The following is a 19,041-nucleotide window of genomic DNA, read 5'->3' as shown; positions in this document are numbered from 1 at the left end:
AAAACATTACAACACCTAAAGCAACCCTCTAAATGGGTCATCCTAACCACAACATCAATCCTTTCAGAATTGTAAACCTGTATCTAAAAGTATATATATTTTCTTACTGATTTTTCCTTTGAAGACCAAGAAAACGGTCCTCACGTCTTTCTCAAATTCTATATACTTGTGGGGACATATGTGGGGACATAGCTTAGTCGGTAGAGTAGGAGCAGCCACTCGCTATGAGAAGGTCGCCGGTTCGCCGCCCAGCCCTGGTCTGTGTTTCAGTGTTTGAAGTGTCCATGAGCAAGACACCGACTCGGGAAAGGGAAGACTGGAAATCTCTGCTGGAACTGTTACCCCCGCGACCCGATTCCGGAAGTGGTTAAAGATGGACGGATTGACAAAAGTGTTTGGCATATGAGGGTTCACCCGACAGAGACTATATCAAACTTGAAATGAAAAAGGATGAGAATTCTATCGTCTAATTCATTCGAATGTTTTATGTGCATCTGTGGTCCATGTCTTCATTAGTCCCCTTCCCACATCCCCCTTCCACACACACGCACACCTACATATGTTGCATAATGACAGTAAATGCTGCGTGCGTGCGTGCGTGCGTGCGTGCGTGCGTGCGTGCGTGCGTGCGTGCGTGCGTGCGTGCGTGCGTGCGTGCGTGCGTGCGTGCGTGCGTGCAAGGGGCACGGCATGTTCCCTGAAAAGCCATGATCAGCTGAGGTGAGAAATGTGTGAGGGAGGACCAGAGAACCGACAAGCAGGCATGGGAATGAGAGAGAGGTGTGTGTGTGAGACCAGCCCCCATAAATCAGTGGAGTTGTGACCCCTCTTCCCAAGCTTCTGTGTGCGCTCACACACACACACACACACACACACACACACACACACACACACACACACACACACACACACACACACCAGAGCTCCTATATAGTGGCTCAGTCAGTTCAGCAGGTTTCTCCCTGGAGAATTCCCTATATGGACCTGGTTGGTTGAGAGGAATGTAGAGAGAGAGAGAGAGAGAGAAACAAGGGGCAGATTTAACTATCACTCATGGGAACTGCCCAGTCTCTCTCTCTCTCTCTCTCTCTCTCTCTCTCTCTCTCTCTCTCTCTCTCTCTCTCTCTCTCTCTCTCTCTCTCTCTCTCGCTCTTATTTCTGGTACAAGCCATAATAATGCAAGTGATACACAGAGCAATAAAAAAGCTCCGTCTCTCCGTCCGTCTGTCCATCCATCTCTCTAGGTGTGTTTCACCCAGCAGAGGGGTGTCTCTGTAGGTGTGTCTCACCCAGCAGAGGGGTGTCTCTCTAGGTGTGTCACACCCAGCAGAGGGGTGTTATGCAGAGGGGTGTTATGGGTATTAAACGTCTGTCCATCCATCTCTCTAGGTGTGTCTCACCCAGCAGAGGGGTGTCTCTGTAGGTGTGTCTCACCCAGCAGAGGGGTGTCTCTCTAGGTGTGTCACACCCAGCAGAGGGGTGTTATGCAGAGGGGTGTTATGGGTATTAAACGTCTGTCCATCCATCTCTCTAGGTGTGTCTCACACAGCAGAGGGGTGTTATGCAGAGGGGTGTTATGGGTATTAAACGTCTGTCCATCCATCTCTCTAGGTGTGTCTCACCCAGCAGAGGGGTGTCTCTGTAGGTGTGTCTCACCCAGCAGAGGGGTGTCTCTCTAGGTGTGTCTCACCCAGCAGAGGGGTGTTATGCAAAGGGGTGTTATGGGTATTAATCGTCTGTCCATCCATCTCTCTAGGTGTGTCTCACCCAGCAGAGGGGTGTCTCTGTAGGTGTGTCTCACCCAGCAGAGGGGTGTCTCTCTAGGTGTGTCTCACCCAGCAGAGGGGTGTTATGCAGAGGGGTGTTATGGGTATTAAACGTCTGTCCATCCATCTCTCTAGATGTGTCTCACCCAGCAGAGGGGTGTCTCTGTAGGTGTGTCTCACCCAGCAGAGGGGTGTCTCTCTAGGTGTGTCTCACCCAGCAGAGGTGTGTCTCACCCAGCAGAGGGGTGTCTCTCTAGGTGTGTCTCACCCAGCAGAGGGGTGTCTCTCTAGGTGTGTCTCACCCAGCAGAGGGGTGTCTCTCTAGGTGTGTCTCACCCAGCAGAGGGGTGTCTCTCTAGGTGTGTCTCACCCAGCAGAGGGGTGTTATGGGTATTAAACATCTCTCTAGGTGTGTCTCACCCAGCAGAGGGGTGTTATGGGTATTAAACATCTCTCTAGGTGTGTCTCACCCAGCAGAGGGGTGTCTCTCTAGGTGTGTCTCATCCAGCAGAGTGGTGTCTCTCTAGGTGTGTCTCACCCAGCAGAGGGGTGTCTCTCTAGGTGTGTCTCACCCAGCAGAGGGGTGTTATGGGTATTAAACATCTCTCTAGGTGTGTCTCACCCAGCAGAGGGGTGTTATGGGTATTAAACATCTCTCTAGGTGTGTCTCACCCAGCAGAGGGGTGTTATGGGTATTAAACATCTCTCTAGGTGTGTCTCACCCAGCAGAGGGGTGTTATGGTCCATCCATCTCTCTAGGTGTGTCTCACCCAGCAGAGGGGTGTTATGGGTATTAAACGTTGGTGAGTGCAGCGTTAGACACCGTGCAGCCACAGTGACCTGGCTCTGACCCCCTGAACCCCACATGACCCGGGGGGCCCTCCACCCAGCCTTCACCCCTTTGGGGTGCTGGGATCATGTCACCTCTGCGTGACCCCGACTCGCCACAGACCTGATTACACGGCTGATACCCCCACCCTCTGTCTCTGAATGAATGTGGTGAGAGAAGTCTAGCTGTGTGTGTGTGTGTGTTGTGTGTGTGTGTGTGTGTGTGTGTGTGTGTGTGTGTGTGTGTGTGTGTGTGTGTGTGTGTGTGTGTGTGTGTGTGTGTGTGTGTGTGTGTGTGTGTGTGTGTGTGTGTGTGTGTGTGTGTGTGTTGATTGGTCGTGCTGCTGACCTGCACTTGCCCTGCTATGGGACGGCGACTACCAGGTCCCGTAGCCTGGGGGTAGGGGGCGGGGGACACGACCGCGGTCAGTCCACGGCAGAGATGCTAATGAACTATAGCCTCGTTCCGAGGGGGTCCCCATCAGCATCAGCTAAAGGATCGGTATAGCCCTGAGAGTGTACAAATGGAACCATGCACTTCGCTTTTGATGGGGGTCCCGTGCCCCTCTACCCCCTCCCCCCTGACGCATATAGCAAGCCTCGAAGTGAGAATCGCTGACCTACAGGAAAACGTAACGATACAAAATGTGTGTGTGTGTGTGTGTGTGTGTGTGTGTGTGTGTGTGTGTGTGTGTGTGTGTGTGTGTGTGTGTGTGTGTGTGTGTGTGTGTGTGTGTGTGTGTGTGTGTGTGTGTGTGTGTGTGTGTGTGTGTGTGTGTGTGTGTGTGTGTGTGTGTGTGTACGTACGTGTGTGTGTGTGTGTGCGCACGTGTGTGCGTGCGCGCCAGGACTGGGAGCGGGCGTCCCCTGCGGCCCCCCAGCCAGCCCAGCAGTGTGTACAAGGCCCACAGCCCCACCTCCATCACGGACACACACCTGGGGCCCAGCGGGGACGAGGAGTCTCAGGAGTTCGACGACCTCATATTCGCCTTAAAGACCGGTGAGCAGAACACACACACACACACGCAGGCACGCACGCACGCGCACACACGCACACATCTACTAACACCTACAGGTCGGGAGTAGTGCACATCACACGCACGCATGCACGCACCCATGTGAGGCATCTTCTACAGTACATGCTTTCACTCACAGACTCCTCTAACACAAACACACACACACACTGTACACACACATATTGTACGTGCGCACAGACACACACACACACACACACACACACACTGTACACACACATATTGTACGTGCGCACAGACACACACACACACACACACACACACACACACACTGTACACACACATATTGTACGTGCGCACAGACACACACACACACACACACACACACACACACTGTACACACACATATTGTACGTGCGCACAGACACACACACACACACACACACACACACACTGTACACACACATATTGTACGTGCGCACAGACACACACACACACACACACACACACACACACACACTGTACACACACATATTGTACGTGCGCACAGACACACACACACACACACACACACACACACACACACACACACACACACACACACACACACACACACACACACACAAACAAACATTTAGTACGTTTGGATTCTACACAAGGACCTTGAAGGCTGTGGGAACACACACACAGTATTATTAATATCAGTACAGTACTGGGACTGGAGTTTCTACAAGTTTAGAGAGTGCGAGACACACACACACACACACACACACACACACACACACACACACACACACACACACACACACACACACACACACACACACACACACACAGGGCAGATTTATCTACCACTCATGGGAACTGCCCAGTCTCTCACTCTCTCTCTCTCTCTCTGAGAGAGCAAGCATTAGTGTTGGGTCTTCCCACAAGTTCCCAGTCGTTCCCCTGAGGACCCTCGATCGCCCGGCTGCCATGGAAACCACTTTTCCTCCATCGACATCAATGTTTCACGAGCTCACGGCGCTGACTGCTGTCTGATACATCACGCACACGCACATGCACACACACACACACACACACACACACACACACACACACACACACACACTACAGTCAGTGGTGAACAGTAACAGTACATTTACTCCAGTACTTTACAATTCTTTGAGCATCTGTACTTATTATTCCTAGTTTTGGATACTTACTCTATGATGACTTTCACTCCACACTACATTTAAAAAAGAAGCAATACAATACAAGCTTACAGTTGCACCCAGTGTCCACGTGATGCTGGAAAGGGTTATAGTCAGGCCTGCACACAACTGGTGCGCCAGTGCGCATGCGTCGTCAAAATGTTTTCTGCGCGGTAGATCAAAGGCATGCAAGGCGCATTTGCACCAAGAGCTGCGACAGTTAGGCTATATGTAGAGAATCTGACAGGTATTCAAAAGGAACTCAAATATGATGTTATGTCCTGTAAGTAGACTTAGAAATAAAACTAGTGTTGACTAATCTTTACACGTGACTCTTATTTTGAAGAGGAAGTCAGAGCACAGGAAGTCTGTTTCAGCTGACACTTTCCCAAAGTTTACGGTGCTCCTGTCATTGTGCTAGTCACTAAACCACGCGACCACATTATTTACAATGTGAAAACCATGCATCTGTCACTTGAACAACACTGGAATTACTTTATTTAAACATGGAACCTGCAGCAGTAGGTGAGTAATTCATTTTGTCTGTGTAGGAGTTTCAGTGCTGCTAACAAACCTCCTGCTGCTTAACGACCACACTGTTTGTGACTGTAGTTTAGCATCTTTGTATCTTTTGCATCTGGCTGTGTGGGCAGCATAACATTGTGGCAGTGTAGATACGTCCGTCCGTCGACCCGTCCGTCGACCTCCCCCCCCCCCCCCCCCCCCCCCCCTGTTCGCACCAACTTGCATGTCCAGGTGCTCCTTTGAGAACTAGCCCAAAATAGTTATGTGCAGCCCTGGTTATAGTAGCTATAATCGGTCTTCAAGCAAAAGGAAGGGCTCGCAACTCACTTTAGATGCTCCAAACTTTATTAATCAGCAGGAAAAGCTTTTTGCTTTTGTTTGGTCGGCACATTGTGAGCTTGCACATTAAAACTATTCGGAGCAGCAGCTGTTTGTGCAGACTTCTTTAATCCTTACCTACCTCCTTCATGAGCCGGACGGTGTGTTTTAACAGCAGGCGACAGCCTGGCATATTTTCCGGAAGAGCGTTATTTGATTAGAAGCCCCATTTATTGGAATAATCGTCCTATTTTAGATTATCGGACTTCCCACACCAACACTTTCTGATATGAACAATAATGCCATCACACGGCTAGCACTCTCAATATCACTTGACACTGATCATCCCCTGTATCGCTTCTTCAAGATACAGAACCTTACCCTGGAAAAAGGTTCGTTTCAGTAGGAGTTTTGTCCCCTCGGCCATCGCGGCATTAAACAAACTGCCCCGCCGATAGGATGGTTCTGTATACAGTGGGGAACTCATGTTTTTGTTTGTCTTGGTGTTATGTTTTTCTGTACTATGTGTTGTTTTTGTTGGTGTTGAACAGACCTGTGAAGATGAATATCCGTCGGGACAAGGATATTTCGATAGTCGAAAAGTGGGCGGAGCAACGAAAACACGCCCGAAAACATGAAAATGTTTTGGACGACATCAAATTCATGTGTTGCTTTGTTTACCCTCCATGTGGAACCAAAACCACCCAAATTAGGTGCGATGCTTATTTTACATGCACTTCAAAGCGGGGACATACGGTAAAGGAACGCCCACTAGGAGATTTTTATCGCCCAGAGTTGCCGCTGTTCGTGCGCTGTTAAAACATTCATGCTCCTCGTTTGCCCTGCACCTGTGACTAGGCTGGGTGGAGGGCCCCCCGGGTCATGTGGGGTTCAGGGGGTCAGAGCCAGGTCACTGTGGCTGCACGGTGTCTAGACGTATGGAACTATTCTTTTTTAAATGTAAAAAAATGATGTCCCACAATTAATAGCACACAGCAGTAAATGGAGGAGTTACAGATCGTGTGATGGAATCCGATACGATGCACAGATTCCTCGCATTCTCCTTCATATTATTGGGGCTGGGCGATATAGAACAAATATCGTGACTCAAATGTGGTTATAAATCCTAAACTAAATCTCCCCCGGCCGGTCAGGCATAGCAAGGGGATTATACGGAATGATTTATTTCATGAGCTCGATATAGATATTCACACCCCAGACTTCAGCCAAGTAGTGCACGGAATGTAGAATGTTATGATGAATATGCTCCATGCTTAACTAGACCCCCCTCCCTCCCTACTTCCCTCCCTCACTCTGGTCAGTACTTGCATGCATCGCAGACAAACACAGGATGTCACCAAGGAGACGCCAAATTAAAAGTCCCCTCTTGTGGGTTGTTGAGTGTGAGAGACGTGGAGGTGTTAATAAGGCCTGGATTTATTGTAGGGAGTCGAGTTGCACGCAGCGTTTGAGCGTGTCGTCATCACAGACTGAACTGAGCTGGGCCCAGAAGGGTGACTGTGTGGGTGACTGTGCATGTCCGTTTTTGGACATGCAAGGTAATCAACATCAACAGCTGATGTTGATTACAGAACGATGACATCCATCCAGACAGTGTAGTACTCATTTTAAACTTAATCAGCATGCTAAAATATGTATCTGAAAACATTATACGGGTAGGTTAGAAACCAGTAAGACACCCTGAGGGCGAGAAGCGACCTCGCCCTAAAAGTACTCACATGTTTTACTCTGTTACAAGTATAATTCTGGCATTCAAAATGTACTTGAGTAAAAGTACTAAAGTATACAGTATATTGATAATGGTATCAAAATGTACCAAAACTAGAAAGTACTCATTATGAAGAATGTCCTATTTCACAATAATAATTGCGACCGAAGGTCGTAGTTAACTATGGAATCGTGCATTTGAGCAGTACTTCAGTAAATGTACTTAAATAAGTACAGTACTTAAGTAAATGTACTTAGTTACTTTCCACCACTGCATCACACTGAACTTCTAACCTCCTTTCAATCTCTCTCTCTTTCTCTTCTCTCTCTCTCTCTCTCTCTCTCTCTCTCTTTCTCTTCTCTCTCTCTCTCTCTCTCTCTCTGTCTCTCTCTCTCTCTCTCTCTTTCTCTCTCTTTCTCTCTCTCTCTCTCTCTCTCTCTCTCTCTCTCTCTGTCTCTCTCTGAGCAGCCGGTCATCCAGCCAGTCTGGTCAGCCGTAAAGATAATACCCTAATCTGAATTACATAATCTACTACAACCTGACACAGGTCAGCGAGAAGCGACCTTAATGAGGCGCTTCACTCTCCATTAGGTAGTCAACCATTAACGCTGTTATTGCAGAGAGAGAGACACACACACACACACACACACACACACACACACACACACACACACACACACACACACACACACACACACACACACACACACACACACACACACGTGAGAAACCTTGTATCTCCATATTATTGCTGTCGGGCAGAAACCTCTTATCTACATGGTTTAACTTTATTTTTATTTATTTTTGTAAAAAAATACACTGTCACACGAAAGCATCAAATGTAGCAGATATGCGAGCTCGGAATGTGGCGCGTTTCGAGCTTGTATGATCTGCTGCTTTTGCTATTTTAGAATTGGAATCCTGAAAATTATTAACCGTTTTTGGACATGCAAGGTTTCCACATGATAGTGACACAATTTCAACTTCACCTCATCGTACAAGCGCGTCGCATTGGCACTGCGTCTAGAGCTTGCACATCTGCCATCTCTGCTATTTGGGAAAATGCATGAAATTGTATTTTCAAACTAGATAAAATTAGCATACAGTGCAGCAGAGGAATGGAAAGGATTGTGGCGATAATGCAAAAAACAAACTGCAATTGTGATTATTATGTAATAATTGTGTTATCGCGAGCAGCCTCGCTGGGTGAAGGCCTTTATGTGGTTACGTCATCATGGCCAGCTTTACATCGTTACCCTGACCCACAAGTTTACAAGTTAACTCACTTACATCACACCAGTGATAAAAACCTAATGTTATGTTTTAACCACATGGCCACTGCATGGGGCCCGTCCCTCTTCTGCACAGGTCAGCATAGGCCAACACTGCTGTTGATTTTGACAGCAAATTTTGATTTAGTTTAGTTTAGATTTAGATTTAGTTTAGGGCTTGTAGATCGGCTACTTTTAGAGTGCAACACCTGAGTGCAACCAAACACTTCTCCAATAGTCCCTCCCCAACAGTCTACTTTTTATTTGTTGACGAAAGAGTTAGTGTCGAAGTGTCCTTGGGCAAGACACTGAACTCCAAATTGCTCCTGATGTGCTGGTTGGTACCTTGCATGGTTTCCTCCGCCATCAGTGTATGAACGGGTGAATGTAATGCACATCTATGTAAAGCGCCTTGGATAAAGATGCTATATAAATGTACCATTTACTCAACAGTAAAAACGACTAAAATTCTGTTATAGGACCTTTTAAAACCTGACAATTTAATGACCTTTAAGACCTTTTTAATACCTCAAAAAAGAAAGAAAATAAACTAATATGAATATATTACTAATATGAATATCAAATATTACCTAAGAGGAAAGAATTGTGAAAATAGCTGATCTACAAGATCACAATGCCTCGCATCGGCTATTTGCACAATATTTATCCGTGGAATGATAACTATGGTTGATCAACCACAACAAAGCCTTCTGCCATTAATTTCATATTGATTAGATAACGGTGTACTGGCGTTAACATGGGCCAACGTGATAGATTATCAATCATCTTTAATGATCAACTCAGCTGTAAATGTTCAAAGGCCATTTGAGTGGAACACTGTGTATCTTGTTATGAACCATAAATGACGATGAAGGCGAGAGAAAGTGACACACACACACACACACACACACACACACACACACACACACACACACACACACACACACACACACACACACACACACACACACACAAACAGATGTACATCTATGATGTACGACAAATTTATTTATTCCCTGAACTGTAAATCGTCTCTGTTCTCTTTGCTAAATCCGATGTATTTACATTGCATTGGTTTGTAATGTCCATTAATATGCTTTATTGTCCCATCAAAATAAACAAATAAAGCAAAGTGTTTGTTTGTTTCAGGAACGGGCCTCAACTTGAGTGACACGGAGTCGGCCCACGACAGCCACGACGGAGGCAGCAGCGCGGACCACTCCCAGATCGTCGAGCTGAGACGCATCCCCATCGCCGACACGCACCTCTAACCTTATATTACCTCACGCCTCCATCCCTCTGTTGCGCGAGTGCAGAGGAATCGCCTTCGCGTTTGAGTAAGGACACGCTGTGATTGGCCAGTGCACTTCTGCAATGAGTGAGCAAATGCTCTCACCATAACAGGATTTACTATTCTGTGCCTATCGGGTCGCAACTCGAACGGAGTCGGCTAAGCGAACTTTGACACGGCAACTTGCAAAGCGCACTTGGTGGTGTCTCTCGTGGCTCAAGTTCGCTTGAGACGGCGCCCCTCCGTAGCGGTCTAAAACTGTACTTTATCCCCTACTACTAGGAAGCGGGCGTGACCATTTAATCAAACGCAAAGGCGATTTCGCACTCGCCTCTGTAGCAGTAGTGGCTCTGTCGAGCCTCTGCCTGATGATCAAAAGCCTCCCCCGGTCAAGAGGGAATTCCCTTTTAGGCTAGTGGTCACGATGTTGGCTTTCCATGCGGTAGAGCCGGGTTCGAATCCTGGGGTGCTATGTGACCTGGAACGGGTTTCCTGGTGTTGGGAGGTCAAGAGGGGGGATACGATGTTGGATTTCCATGCGGCGTTACATCTCCATACATCCATCCATCCATCCCTCTCTCCATTCATTCCTCCCTTTTCATATCGCAGAGAAAGGAACATACAGAACAGTATTTTTATATTTGGGAATGATTTTGCACTAAAACATGTTTTTTAATAGAAATGTTCTCTTATAGTTGTTTGATATGAAAACGTTGTGATTTTTACTGTACATCTTGGTTTTTTATATTTACACATACCGGTATATAAATTTATATATGAATATATAAATGTTTTACTAAATTAATTTTTAAAAAGTCCTTGATGGAGTTTTTCTTTTGTTTTTTTATGCAGCAAAAATCTCTTTCTGGATGTATATATTTAGGGTTTTTGTAATGTATAGATTTTAGTAACAAAAAGAAAGTCGGTATCCCTCCCCAGCACACCCACCACTGCTAGCTTGGGTTTATTGAGATTGTGTAACATTGTTAATAAATAATTCATCCTCTATTTTACAGTGGCCTGTGTGCTGATTTCACTTGAACTGCAGTTCTGACTGTCTAAATCTCCCAGAGTGGAAGTTTAGCCCGTTCAAACGCTATATAGCTCTCTCTCTCTCTCTCTCTCTCTATCTCTTCCCCCCCCCCCCCCCCCCCTGTGTGTCCGGCACAAACCAGCTAACTTGCCGAATGGGAAGGGACAAGGCTGGGGCAAGTGCGTGGGCAGTGCCGTCTAAAAAGAAAACAAAAAAAGACTCTAAAAATGGGACCCAACCCAACGCCTCCCAGTCCCTCCTTGGCACTCGGCATCAAGGCTTGTATTGGGGGTAAGTCCTTTACGGCATAGCGTCACGTCCAGGGGGTGAACAGAAACAGGAGATAGGCTCCTGCATGACCTATGGGGTCATCGTGACTCGCCATGGCGTGCTTACTTCTCTCTGAAGCCACGGAGTACGCACTGACTGACCCCTGGGGTCAGTCAGTGCAGGAACACATGGGAAGGGGGGCAGGGAATTTCACAAACGTGTTCTACACCGTCTGAGACTTCAGGTCCGGGACGGAAAGACAGACAGACGGTGGTCTGGTCTGGTCTGGACATTCTGCTGCCGTCTGCAGAAGAAAAAAAACAAGAAAAAAAAACGACCTAGTACCATGCAGAGGGCAGAGCCTCTGTGTGTAGACTGTAGACGTAGGCCTACTCTGTCTGGCAGACTCTCCAGAGCTGGAAAAAGAGAGAATAGTGCCATGCTGCACGTTCAAAGAAATACTTATCTGCACAAAGAATATGGCTGCCTGTCGGGGCAGAAACCCCTTATCTCCATATTCTTGGTTCATAATAATTATTAAAATTAAGCCCACTTTACATTTCGCCTTATAACTCTTGAACCGTAGGTCGTAAAATGTAATTTCTCTGTGCCTGGATTTCTTGGTCATGGCGTCAATTTGCGTCAGGATAGATTGTCCGCCATTTAGAATTTTCTTCAAAACACACTTTTTGTTCTTCAACCTACAGATGTTGACTTGTAGATCGGCTATTTTCATACATTTATACATTTGAAAACTTATAATCGGAGATTCTGCACAATGACTACTTTTACTTGTGGTACTTCAAGTACATTACTTTTGTACTTTTACTCAAGTACATTTTGAATTCCGGACTTCTACATTGCAGTAGCCTATTGATACTTTTACGGAAGTAACAAAAGGTGTGTGTGTGTGTGTGTGTGTGTGTGTGTGTGTGTGTGTGTGTGTGTGTGTGTGTGTGTGTGTGTGTGTGTGTGCGTGTGCGTGTGCGTGCGTGCGCGCGTGCGTGCGTGCGTGCGCGCGTGCGCGCCAGTGACAAGAAAAGAGGAAATTACCTACGTCAGTTTTATGGAAAATAGAGGAAAATATTTCCGTAGTCAGAACACCTAGCAAGGTGGGTGGACGGGGGTCGGAAAGGAGGGGCTCAACCAAAAACTGGACTGGCACAAAAATATTAGACAGGCTTTGGGCAAGGCAAGGATCCACACAGACAGGCAGGTGGGAAGACATGCAGACAAGCACAGAGACAAACCAAGAGACAAACTAACTGACAGACAGTAAAACAGGCTGACATAACGGCCAGATTAGAAGGGCGCCTGAAGGACTGGAGTAGAGATAAACGCACGAGCAGACAGGCAGACAGAACAGGTAGAGTGGCCAAAGGACTATCTGGTGGACCAAAAGAACCACTCGCAGAAGGATGCCATTGTTCAAGGTGAGGTTGAGGGGGCTGGGGACCCAAAGCTGCTGAAGCCCCCATGGCAGAATGTTAACGGGGGACGGAAGAGTTCAACCGAAGCAGGTCGGATGTCGGTGGGGACAGCCGACAAAGGTCCATCAATGCTAGGCTGGCTGACTGGGCTGTACGAGCTCCAGGGCGCTGGTCGGCACAGGCTCAGGACCACTGGGCAGCACAGGCACTGGAGGGCTTTGTGACCCGGGCACTGGGGGTGCTGAGTTTCGGAGCCTCAGTGGAGGTGAGCTGCAGCGGTGGGGCCTCAGAGGAGGTGAGCTGCAGTGGTGGGGCCTCAGAGGAGGCGACCTGCAGCGGTGGGGCCTCAGAGGAGGCGAGCTGCAGCGGTGGGGCCTCAGAGGAGGTGAGCTGCAGCGGCGGGGCCTCAGAGGAGGCGAGCTGCAGCGGTGGGGCCTCAGAGGAGGCGACCTGCAGCGGTGGGGCCTCAGAGGAGGCGACCTGCAGCGGTGGGGCCTCAGAGGAGGCGAGCTGCAGCGGTGGGGCCTCAGAGGAGGCGACCTGCAGCGGTGGGGCCTCAGAGGAGGCGACCTGCAGCGGTGGGGCCTCAGAGGAGGCGACCTGCAGCGGTGGGGCCTCAGAGGAGGCGACCTGCAGCGGTGGGGCCTCAGAGGAGGCGACCTGCAGCGGTGGGGCCTCAGAGGAGGCGACCTGCAGCGGTGGGGCCTCAGAGGAGGCGAGCTGCAGCGGTGGGGCCTCAGAGGAGGTGAGCTGCAGCGGCGGGGCCTCAGAGGAGGCGAGCTGCAGCGGTGGGGCCTCAGAGGAGGTGAGCTGCAGCGGTGGGGCCTCAGAGGAGGCGACCTGCAGCGGTGGGGCCTCAGAGGAGGCGAGCTGCAGCGGTGGGGCCTCAGAGGAGGTGAGCTGCAGCGGTGGGGCCTCAGAGGAGGCGACCTGCAGCGGTGGGGCCTCAGAGGAGGTGAGCTGCAGCGGTGCGGCCTCAGAGGAGGTGAGCTGCAGCGGTGGGGCCTCAGAGGAGGCGACCTGCAGCGGTGGGGCCTCAGAGGAGGCGAGCTGCAGCGGTGGGGCCTCAGAGGAGGCGAGCTGCAGCGGTGGGGCCTCAGAGGAGGTGAGCTGCAGCGGTGGGGCCTCAGAGGAGGCGACCTGCAGCGGTGGGGGCTCAGAGGAGGCGACCTGCAGCGGTGGGGCCTCAGAGGAGGTGAGCTGCAGCGGTGGGGCCTCAGAGGAGGTGAGCTGCAGCGGTGGGGGCTCAGAGGAGGCGACCTGCAGCGGTGGGACCTGCAGCGGTGGGGCCTCAGAGGAGGCGAGCTGCAGCGGTGGGGCCTCAGAGGAGGCGACCTGCAGCGGTGGGGCCTCAGAGGAGGCGACCTGCAGCGGTGGGGGCTCAGAGGAGGCGACCTGCAGCGGTGGGACCTGCAGCGGTGGGGCCTCAGAGGAGGCGACCTGCAGCGGTTGGGCCTCAGAGGAGGCGACCTGCAGCGGTGGGGCCTCAGAGGAGGCGACATGCAGCGGTGGGGCCTCAGAGGAGGCGACCTGCAGCGGTGGGGCCTCAGAGGAGGCGACCTGCAGCGGTGGGGCCTCAGAGGAGGCGACCTGTAGCGGTGGGGCCTCAGAGGAGGCGAGCTGCAGTGGTGGGGCCTCAGAGACACACACACACACACACCTTTTGTTACTTCCGTAAAAGTATCAATAGGCTACTGCAATGTAGAAGTCCGGAATTCAAAATGTACTTGAGTAAAAGTACAAAAGTAATGTACTTGAAGTACCACAAGTAAAAGTAGTCATTGTGCAGTTTTCAAATGTATAAATGTATGAAAATAGCCGATCTACAAGTCAAAATCTGTAGGTTGAAGAACAAAAAGTGTGTTTTGAAGAAAATTCTAAATGGCGGACAATCTATCCTGACGCAAATTGGCGCCATGACCAAGAAATCCAGGCAAAGAGAAATTACATTTTACGACCTACGGTTCAAGAGTTATAAGGCGAAATGTAAAGTGGGCTTAATTTTAGGTGAGCTGCAGCGGTTGGGCCTCAGAGGAGGTGAGCTGCAGCGGCAGGGCCTCAGTGGAGGCGAGCTGCAGCGGTGGGGCCTCAGAGGAGGTGAGCTGCAGCGGTGGGGCCTCAGTGGAGGCGAGCTGCAGCGGTGGGGCCTCAGTGGAGGTGAGCTGCAGCGGTGGGGCCTCAGAGGAGGTGAGTTGCGGCAGTGTATGGGCATCGCTGTGCGGCGGTGGTGGCATCTCTGCGTCGCTGTGCAGCGGCTGAACCTCTCTGGCGCTGCTGGCCGGTGGTGGTGAAGCCTCTCCGACGCTGAAGCATGGGCTCTGGTGCATTGGGAGGCAGTGAGGGCTCCTGGACGCACTGGTGCCGGTGGGAGCGACCACGCCTTCTCCTAGTGGCCTCAAGACAGAAAGGTTGAGGGAGAGCAGGATCTGGACAGATGGGTTCCAGGCTCATGAACCCAAGCCGAACTGATGGAGCAGGCTGTTGGCTAGCCAACTGGAGGCTAGTAGGTGACCATGGAGCACAGACTGGAGAGCGGGGCAAACTGGAGGTACTGATTCCGGCGGCTGGTCGTTGTTGGAAATCAAGGATACCAACATAGCAGTTACTTGACTGTTCCATCCACCAGTCGTGTTAGTACTGGTTTCTTCATCAAACAAAATGTCTCTTTCAATGCCAACCTGAGAGCCGTTTCCTGCTGCCTTACACAGGTGGTGGGTGTTCTTAATATCACTCGCATATGTATTGATAGCTAGGATAGCTAGGAGGTCATAGGAGGGCCCGGCGGTTGCTCAGGGGTAGAGTGGCCAGATGGTAACCGCAAGGTTGCCAGTTCGAACCCAGGCGGCCCAGAGTTAGTGTCGAAGTGTCCTTGAGCAAGACACTGAACCCCTAATTGCTCCTGATGTGCTGGTTTGTGCCTTGCATGGTTTCTGCCACCATTGGTGTATGAATGTATGTGTGTGAATGGGTAAAAGTAATGCACAATCTATATAAAGCGCCTTGGATAAAGGCGCTTTATATAATTTATTAATTTATAATAATATATAAATGCACCATTTACCATTTGTCAAGTTCTGCTGGGCCCATATTTGGCCAGTTTATACTGTCGCAAAATATGTGTTGGAAGTGTTGGACCAAATGCAGAACCACACAGGCAGGCAGGCAGGCAGATAAAGTTCAATGATGATTTATTAACAAACTGGACAGGACAATAGGACATACATGGGCAGGACACACCGTGACAACTGGCAAGGGAACACTTCTAAATAATCTGAAACCCTTTACTTGTACTTTTTTGTGGTAAAAGCACTTTCTTCTTTCCTGCCTTGATCCCCCGGCCCCTCTGAATTACTGATACTAATTTATATTTCATTAATACATTTTGTTTTGCGGTTTTCAAAAATAGTTTTTCACAAAATCAAATGTGTTCTAATCGATCAATCTTTGAGTAGTTGAGGTCACAAAGCCTAAGGTCAAGAGATAACTGCAGCGAATGGGTGGCAGGCGATTATATATGTGCCTTTATATGTTCCCATTGAGTGCCCACGATGAACCCCAGCACAGATCCATGCTTTCCCACAGGCTGATGACCTCATTGCACAAACACACAGATGGAGATTGCAGGAGATTCGGTGACAAGAGAGAAGACAGAGAGAGGGATGACAAGAGTGAGGAGGAGAAAGGAAAGGAAAGATTAATATCGAATGAATGAATGAGAAGAATGAAAGAGACCAGATGTCATGCCCCGGTTACCTGAGAGCTACTTATCAGCGGAGGGGTGGGGGAGGCTGAAACACCGGCCGTACAAAAGAAATCACTTCCCGCGTCTGATATTTCTCAGTAGTGGCTCCTGAAGTAGTTCATGCGAGAAGGGCATTTCCTCACAGCTGCGTATTAAGTGACTTTGAGGCTTATGTTTTTCCCTGTAAAGTAGCTGGTAAATTGTTGCTGGTAAATTGTTGCTCTGTGTGTGTGTGTGTGTGTGTGTGTGTGTGTGTGTGTGTGTGTGTGTGTGTGTGTGTGTGTGTGTGTGTGTGTGTGTGTGTGTGTGTGTGTGTGTGTGTGTGTGTGTGTGTGTGTGTGTGTGTGTGTGTGTGTGTGTGTGTGTGTGTGTGTGTGTGTGTGTGTGTGTGTGTGTGTGTGTGTGTGCGTGCGTGTGCGCGCGCGCGCGCGTTTTCTTTCTTGCCCTACTAGTCGCTCGGTGTGAAGAGTGTCCGCTAACTAAATTGCCTGTTTTGCCTGTTCACTTGTATGGACTTGGCCGCTTGTTTCTCTCGCAAAAATCTGGCAACGCATGCTGAAAGAAGAACTTGCGTTCCTAGACGGCCAATCCCTGCGCGTTGTGATGTGACTGACTGAGCTGAGTGGGTCCCTGGATGAGGCCTAGATTGGGTTTCAACCCTCTTCCTTTGGCAGGAGGAGAAAGCAGGACGTTTGTCACTTTGCCCTCTACCCCTATAGATTCAGCCCACAACACACTGAAGGCTTAAGCACCCCCCCCCCCCCGCCACGAGGGAACAAAACCAATATCACACATAGACAAACGGGCTGCAGTGTTTATTCTACAATGGAGGGCGGAGTGACGTCGGTCGCACACTTCACTTCCCTAGCCCCGAGTCCCGCTTGCATCACACATGTGGGATCACACATGTGGGAGAACAATGTGGGTTTTTTTTTTTTACACGTGTTTAAAAGGTGCTGTGTGCGCCCGTGCGTGCGTGAATGTGGGTCTGTATGCATGTACTTGTGTATGTGCTTGTTTGTTTGTCTGTTAATTGTGTGCGTGTGCGTAACTTCCTGGATATTACAACAGCATGGTAGCAGTGTGAAACCTCTTAACGATGACATGAATGAAATGTTCTCTCTCCTGTTTCACTGATTGTCTCCTTCCTATTTAAACAGGGGTGAAACTGAAGCTATTTTCCGCAAGCGTATTCTGCAAACAGTAATGACCAACATAGGCCTCAAACTCATTCAAAAGGTAAAGTGACAGTCGTTGCATTTACAATTTACAATTTAAGCATTTAGCAGACGCTCTTAATCCAGAGCGATTTACATTAAGCAAGAACAACAAACATGGCATACATTGACCAACTGGCCTTGGAACGTCCCGTGATCCCCCAGGAGGAAGTCACTAATGTTTCTCTGGAGAGGGAAGTCTGTAGCACTCTGGTGGAGCTGTTGCCCCCGCGACCCGACTACGGATAAGCGGTTGAAGATGGATGGATGGATGGATGGAACAAAACATCATATACTGTACATAAAAAAGAAGATTAACGGCAGCATCTTCTTCAAATTGCAGGCCGGCCAGTGGACCACTTCGTCACACTCATGTCAGTCACCATGACTCATTCCCCCATACCCATATAAGGAGTTCCCAATGCAGCTACGCCCAAATATGGAGTGTGTTGTCTAACCTCAATGTATCGTCTGGCGTCAGGCGCAAACAAATCAGCCAGCTCCATTATTGGCACAAAAAGGGGACATACCCATATATGAGCATATACTGATACAGAGATGTCCGTATACATATTGGTCAGATCGGCGGTGCGACATATAGCTCTGAACTCTAGACGTGAGGGACTCGTAGCAGCCCAAACCTCTAGTTAGGAAGAAGATTGATATATACATTCACAGTAGGTGGTAATGGAGCCTATTGGTTTTTAAAGGAGGCTTGCTGAGAAGTGAGAATCATTTTGAAAGTTACAATAATTGATCATTTGTAATTCATTTGCAATAGGCCTATTTCATATTACTGTCCAACCTCACAACAAGAACTAATTACTTGCGCAAGCAGAGCGCGCAAGTAATAGTTTTCGTCCAGTGCTTCGATGCGTATGTCGCCGTTTGATGTGTATGCGCCGTGCCAGCGTATGACGTAATGACTACTTGTGCTTGATATGGCAGTGGTGTCAGATTACATACATGTATACATAGGGGCATTAACTTTAATCCTCCCGACACTAAAACATATCGTCATTACATCACCATCGAAAACCAATTACACCCTGGCATTGGGTCCTTTAATCCACATCTTTATTACGTCATCATTGAGAGCTAGTTATACCAGTTATACCCTGACGTCATATGCTGCCACAATCCATACGCATCAAACGGGGCATACGCAAAGTAACCATAGTATACCGCTAATCAACTTACAAATTACATATAGAGGCATTTCCTTTAATCCACATCGACATATACATCACCATCGAAAGCCGTCAATCATCCGTATTAATTACAACATTACGTAATTGATTGTTGTTAATTACGTAACGAAAGAATGAATTTAAAATGCTTAAATAGAATTACCTTCATGTTCTTCAACAGATCTCAAAATACTGTCAGACAGGTTAATACTTTATACAAGTAAGTCATAGAGCTGTATTCTAGAACACAGCGCGCTCTGCTTG

At 48.8% G+C, this 19,041-nt stretch overlaps 1 protein-coding gene across 1 annotated transcript in view; it reads left to right on the top strand.

Annotated features, from left to right (window-relative positions):
• adgrv1 (adhesion G protein-coupled receptor V1) overlaps positions 1 to 10,903 on the top strand; it is a gene marked incomplete at its 5' end in the record, with an annotated part of 297,728 nt that extends 286,825 nt beyond the window's left edge. Inside the window, 3 exon segments of the mRNA XM_079516851.1 lie at positions 3,189 to 3,199; positions 3,443 to 3,594; positions 9,754 to 10,903. Coding sequence (XP_079372977.1) covers positions 3,189 to 3,199; positions 3,443 to 3,594; positions 9,754 to 9,875 — 285 coding nt within the window. The 3' untranslated portion in view covers positions 9,876 to 10,903.
• Positions 10,904 to 19,041: the final 8,138 nt, after the last annotated feature.

Source organism: Electrona antarctica (assembly GCF_951216825.1).
Source record: "Electrona antarctica genome assembly, chromosome: 12".
In the NCBI taxonomy this organism is placed as follows: domain Eukaryota; kingdom Metazoa; phylum Chordata; class Actinopteri; order Myctophiformes; family Myctophidae; genus Electrona; species Electrona antarctica.
The sequence above is the reverse complement of the archived record's forward strand: the minus strand, read 5'-3'. Positions and strand labels throughout refer to the sequence as shown.